The sequence below is a fragment of the Sander vitreus genome, chromosome 10, assembly GCF_031162955.1.
Source record: "Sander vitreus isolate 19-12246 chromosome 10, sanVit1, whole genome shotgun sequence".
Taxonomy (NCBI): Eukaryota; Metazoa; Chordata; class Actinopteri; order Perciformes; family Percidae; genus Sander; species Sander vitreus.
Genome location: NC_135864.1, coordinates 18537334 through 18543341, shown reverse-complemented (window position 1 = coordinate 18543341; position 6008 = coordinate 18537334). Strand labels below are relative to the sequence as shown.

The following is a 6008-nucleotide window of genomic DNA, read 5'->3' as shown; positions in this document are numbered from 1 at the left end:
AAAATGTGAAAAATAATGTGACCATCACAAGTTACCATATCTAAAATGTTTACAATTGCTGATTTTCTCAGATTAATACATATTACATTATTGTTAATACTTACCCTTTCCGTTCATATCGGGTGTTTTTTTCAGACAGGATCTAATTGACCTTGCTGTGGTGCGTCTTCAACAAAAAAGATAACACATTCAGATTAGTTTAACTTTAAATAAAAACTATTATTTGCATTTTAATGTAGAAAAGAGAACTTGCAGAAAGTATACCAAGTTGGCTAGAGATGAAAATCTGTCCCATCATTGTATGTGTTACTTTACAACTAACAATCATGACATTGTGTTGTCCACATCCAAAGAACTAGCCATACTATTAATTATACACCTCTTGATTGTTTGTATTGAGTGATTGGTTTTCCCGTCTTTTCTTCTCCATACCTTGCTGGTGTTGGCAGTATTTTGTAGGAGCAGACCAGCAGCTCACCTGGCTGCAGGCGTTTGATTGACAGCTGAATAGCCCAGTGTGTGGTGAGGCGATGATTCGTGGGCATCCTGTTTCTGCTGCTATGTGATAGCCGGAGTTTTATTCCGTGTCTCAGTCAGCAGACATGCTGCCTCCCCTGCCAAGCAGGAACCTATCTGACCGCGAGGACGACCAGATGAAACGGTGCCCTGCTATCTGCAACTGAGTTCAACTGGGGTTGAACGGGCACCATGTAGGCCTGTTAGGGGATGACACCAAAGGGCCGTTAGATTGCTGGTCGCAGTTACCTTTTATTTCTTCTTGGAGGTGTTAATAAATGCCCACGATGATTCCAATAATCTGTCTGGCGATTCTGCTTCCTGAAGGTGAGTCAGACGCTCATGCTTGCAGAGAAATGATCTATGTGCCTTTGTTAATTAAAGAGAGTGTGCTGTCTTTAACTTGTTAAAAAAGGAACGCATGCGGTTTAACAGTTCTAAATGATTCCCCTGCTGTGTGATAGCAGTTGACGTCGACATTTATTTTTTGTGGGTTTCAAAACCATTTTACCAAACAATCTAAGAAACCTTATGTGAAGTGTATACGTTTGTTTTTTGCTAATGTACCAATATTTTGATTATACTGTAAAGGCCTAAACCCCATTTAAAACAAATTTCCAAACTTTTCCAAATTTGTTGGGCTTTCTCCTTACGGTTCACTAAGAGGGACTGAAATTGCCCAAGATAAACGAAGTAATGATTCATATAATAGTCTTACGTAATAAAAAAATATTTAGTCATCATAGATGTATGGCCTAAACATGGACGGTATTCAGAAGAGTAACAATAAACAATCGCAACAGTTTTTGAAATGAATTAAAAGACACAATTAGAATAATGTGAAGGAAAATACTGTTTAAGTGTTTCATGGTCTTCATAGTGGTGCCAGTACCGACAACAGAATCATTTCTATCTCAGTATTGGTACAAAAAAACGACATTAAAAAGCACTGCTTTTTTGTCAATAACTTGAGAATGACTGATGACCCCATCTTTCCCCCTCCAGTGGCTCACTCGGCTCAGGGTCACTATGCCCACAAGCTTCTGAATGATTTGATGGAGAATTATTCCAGCGCTCTGCGGCCTGTCGAGGACACAGACAGAGCCCTCAATGTCACCTTACAGATCACCCTCTCTCAGATCAAAGACATGGTGGGTACTAGCTTATCGGCAAGATCCTCAAATCTAAATTCTTAAGTTCTAATTATATGTACTGAATATTATGGTAAGATATCAGTTATCAAAAAACAACAACTTCATTTTCTGACTTTTGAATATTATTTTGATGGCTAACGTGACTATTTCAGCCATTACTAAGAGCTTATTCCTCATTACAGCACCATAAAAATCAATAAATAATCAATGTATTAATCAATAAAGTCAACATAACATTTCTTGGACAATCAATTAGTCACACTGCACCCTGCTTACAATAAAACTACCTACAGTAGTAGCCCTGATGATGACACCATAGCTACACTCAACCTAGAGCCAAAACATGAATATGTTGAATTTGGATTACATTTTTACAATTTTTATCATTACTAGGACGGTGGTCACCGAAGGATGAGTTTGGAGATGCAGATGTTTATGAATGACCTCCTACTGTACAGGCCAGGCTTACTGTTACTCAGCTGGCTCAGGTTCCTGTTCAGGTTCATTGCTGTGTCAGCCCACAGTGAATTAGCACTTGTGTTGTGCACATGTGTTTGGGGGTGTGTGCTTGAAAAGAGAGAGAACACAGCTCTCCTACTTAATGTAGGCCTGATAGTTTGACTAATGTTTGGGAAGTGAGGAGTGAATGGCCAGAGAACGAATAAGTGTTTGTGTTGGAGTGTCCTATTACGCAAAGCGTTTATGTTTTCATTGGATTGCTTCAGTAAGGCTCTGTCAGCGATACCAAGACCACCCCCACCCACCCCCGTCAGCAAGCACCTCTGCTCATCCACCTGATATTGACAGACAGGTCTGAATTTCAGCTATAGCGATAATCTGAACCCCTCGTAATGCTCATAGAGAGTTAATGAGCAACAGAGAAATGAAAAGGAGACCAAGAGGATCCTTCTTTTAGCTGCTGTTAGTATCGATCCATTGTTTGTATGTAGGTATGTGGGTGTCCTCATTTGTGTGATTGTGTGTGTGTGTGTGTGTGTGTGTGTGTGTGTGTGTGTGTGTGTGTGTGTGTGTGTGTGTGTGTATGTATGTGAGAAGGATGAGAGGAACCAGGTGCTGATTGCTTACCTGTGGATCAGGCAGACGTGGCATGATGCCTACCTGAAGTGGGATAAAGAGGACTATGACGGGCTGGAGGTGATCCACATCCCCAGCAGCCTTGTGTGGAGGCCAGACCTCGTTCTCTATAACAAGTACGCCCGTACGTCACACACACATGCACGCACGCACGCACGCACGCACACACACACACACACACACAGTTGCAGTTTTCATCAAAACCTCATTGTAATAGGGCGCTTCACTAATAAGCTCAATAATTGTAAGATTATCATTATACTTTTACAGTAATTATCTTAAATTATATGACTGCAGAGTAAGTGCAGTAGTCAAAACAAATTTAAGTAGATTAAAACAGAGTAAAGGATTCAACTAAAATTAGGTCAGCCTAAACATTTATTAGAAATATGCAGCATATGTAGGTAAATGTTTTTTATAAGCATTTTTACATGATTACAGCCACTGCCAAACAGAAGTCATACCGTTATACATAAACTATATGTTGTGTTTTGTAGTTCAGGACACCACTTTTGGATATTATGTCATAATAATGTAATTAAAGTTTTGTAATTAATCTACATTTAATTAGCCATAATCATATAATATATACAATGCACAAACGCTGTATGTTATGAATTATTAGTTTATTAGGGGTTAATGGAGTCCATTACAAAAACCCTGCAATAAATGGATCAGAGATCACAGTGTGTAGAATCAACTTTTTACTGTGGGTTATATTGCAAGCCTTTTGTATTGGCTCATATTAGACTGTAAAGGTGTGTTTAATACACAGGTAACTCAGTCTCAAAAGCATACAATATTCACCATTTAACCAAATAACACGTTTGTGTCAATTTTTTCTCCTCCTCCAGAGCGGACGATGACTTCTCAGGGCCAATGGACACCAACGTGAGACTGCGCTACAATGGAGAGCTAACCTGGGATGCTCCTGCCATCACTAAGAGCTCCTGTGTAGTGGACGTCTCCTACTTCCCCTTTGACAGCCAGGAATGTAACCTGACTTTTGGTTCCTGGACCTACAATGGCAACCAGGTTTGTAGAAAAACCTTTACCTGCACGACCATTTTCACTTTTTATCCTCAAGGATGATGATGATCTGTGTCATCTAAATTTATCAGGTCAGTTGACTCGGTTAAATGATACACTAGGGTAACTGAGACTGGCCAGCTTGAAAAAGAGATCAGACACACAAATACTCTTGCCTTGAGATTCATTGTTTAGAGCCATTCTTTCTGTGTTCATACATAAGTATGTGTATGCATTTGCTAAATGTATCTTTTCATGGGAAATGTCAGTGGGAGGAGCTGATTGTGTGCCTCCTCAACACCAACTCATCCATTACCCTAATTCCAGGTAGACATCATTATGGGCATGGACAGTGGTGACCTGTCAGACTTCGTGGAAAATGTGGAGTGGGAGTGTCACGGGATGCCGGCCACCAAGAACGTCATCATGTACGGCTGTTGCTCTGACCCGTATCCAGACATTACCTATACAGTGCTCCTGCAGCGCCGCTCCTCCTTTTACATCTTCAACCTCCTCCTCCCCTGCTTCCTCATCTCCTTCTTGGCTCCTCTGGGTTTCTACCTGCCTGCAGACTCTGGGGAAAAGGTTTCCCTTGGAGTGACCGTTCTTCTGGCTCTCACTGTGTTCCAGCTGATGGTGGCTGAGAGCATGCCTCCATCTGAGAGTGTGCCCCTTATAGGTAAGAGTGTGTTTGTTTAGGATTGTGTTAAAGCCAATATGTACAGCATCTTTAGAAGTATTATAGTGGCTTGCAATCGCGTCTGTGTAAGTACAGCCTTAACGCTGCTAGTATGGTTTTATATCTGAGTGAAATCTCGACAGACAACACAAGACATAAGTCAAATAAGTACCTATTTTTGTTGTTGTTTTTGTTCCTGTTACACAGGGAAGTACTATATTGCCACTATGACCATGGTCACGGCCTCCACATCTCTTACCATCTTCATTATGAACATCCACTTCTGTGGTCCAGAGGCCAAACCAGTCCCCCACTGGGCAAAAGTCCTCATCATTGACTACATGTCCAAGATTTTCTTTGTTTATGAGGTGGGCGAGAACTGTGCCTCTGCCTCCTCCTCCTCCTCTTCATCGTCTTCTCACTTCTTCCAGGATGACATTTGTCACCAGCACCTCAACTCCCAGTTTCATGCGAATGGTAAACCAGGGAGCCACAGTAGCCGACAGGACTGGCAGGGTCGCAAAAACCCCAGACCTCAGACCCCCAAGCCACAACACCATCCCAGAGTGAAAGCCCAGCACCACATCACCAGAGAAGAGAGGAGCCACATCTCCAGTTTTGCACCTGGGAAATATGAAGGCTCTAATGGGAAAATCCCAACAGGTGACTGCTGTAAAGAAGACCAGGTCCCCTGCTGCCCTGAAGACAAAAAGCCTCCACCTCAAGGCCCCTCTGTTACCTTTGGCCCCTGTGTGTTCTGCAGCCACGGCAGTGGCTTCCTTGGTGTGGACACCAAGCTGGTGCGCAATGTAGAATATATTGCCAACTGTTTCCGAGAGCAGAGGGCCACATGCGCCAAAGGGGCAGAATGGAAGAAGATCGCTAAGGTGATGGACAGATTCTTCATGTGGATCTTCTTCATCATGGTCTTCCTCATGAGCATCCTCATCATTGGCAATGCACCATGATGCTACAGATTTCTTTATATTTAACTCAATTAACTCTTTTTGCTTAAATAAAACTATTTAGGTTTTTTTTATAAACATGTACATTGAAAAATGGACTTTGTAGCTTTTGCTTTATCATTAATAATAACATTGCAGATTAAAGTGATTTGAAATTAAACATTTTACTTTGCTTTCACTGTTTTTTTTCTTCCATGTACATATATAGAGCACATGCACGTGTTATAGAACAGTGACAAAAAGGTAAATCCCATGATTTCTTAATTGATAATTTAGTGTCCTATATCACCGTTACATTCTCTGGTCATCTAAAACCAAACAAAATGGACCAGACTATGATAATATATGCAGGCAGTGCAGAGTACTTTTAATGAAAGGGACATTAGATACAACACATTTTTGTTAAATCATTGTTTTCTGCTGCCTGCCATGCATTTTGGCTACTTTTCTTCCTATACAATCCTTACCACCTCTATTGATAGCATGTTGTAAATGTTCAGCATTTTACCATCTCCGTCAATCATGGCTTTGATATGTAGGTACTATAGGTACTTTATCATCTGACCATTG

General features: G+C 41.1%; 1 protein-coding gene across 2 annotated transcripts; it reads left to right on the top strand.

The window, feature by feature from the left end:
- Nucleotides 1–513: 513 nt before the first annotated feature.
- LOC144524420 (neuronal acetylcholine receptor subunit alpha-9-II) lies at nucleotides 514–5611 on the top strand. Of its 2 annotated transcripts, none has more exons than XM_078260672.1 (6): nucleotides 514–843; nucleotides 1522–1667; nucleotides 2724–2881; nucleotides 3620–3800; nucleotides 4122–4473; nucleotides 4681–5611. In XM_078260672.1, exons 1-6 carry the CDS (start codon nucleotides 795–797, stop codon nucleotides 5439–5441), a joined length of 1647 nt encoding a protein of 548 aa, XP_078116798.1. In that variant the 5' UTR covers nucleotides 514–794; the 3' UTR covers nucleotides 5442–5611. The 2 variants fall into 2 exon arrangements, with proteins under 2 accessions (XP_078116798.1, XP_078116799.1); XM_078260673.1 differs by having other exon boundaries at nucleotides 516–843; nucleotides 2727–2881.
- The last annotated feature ends 397 nt before the right edge of the window (nucleotides 5612–6008 follow it).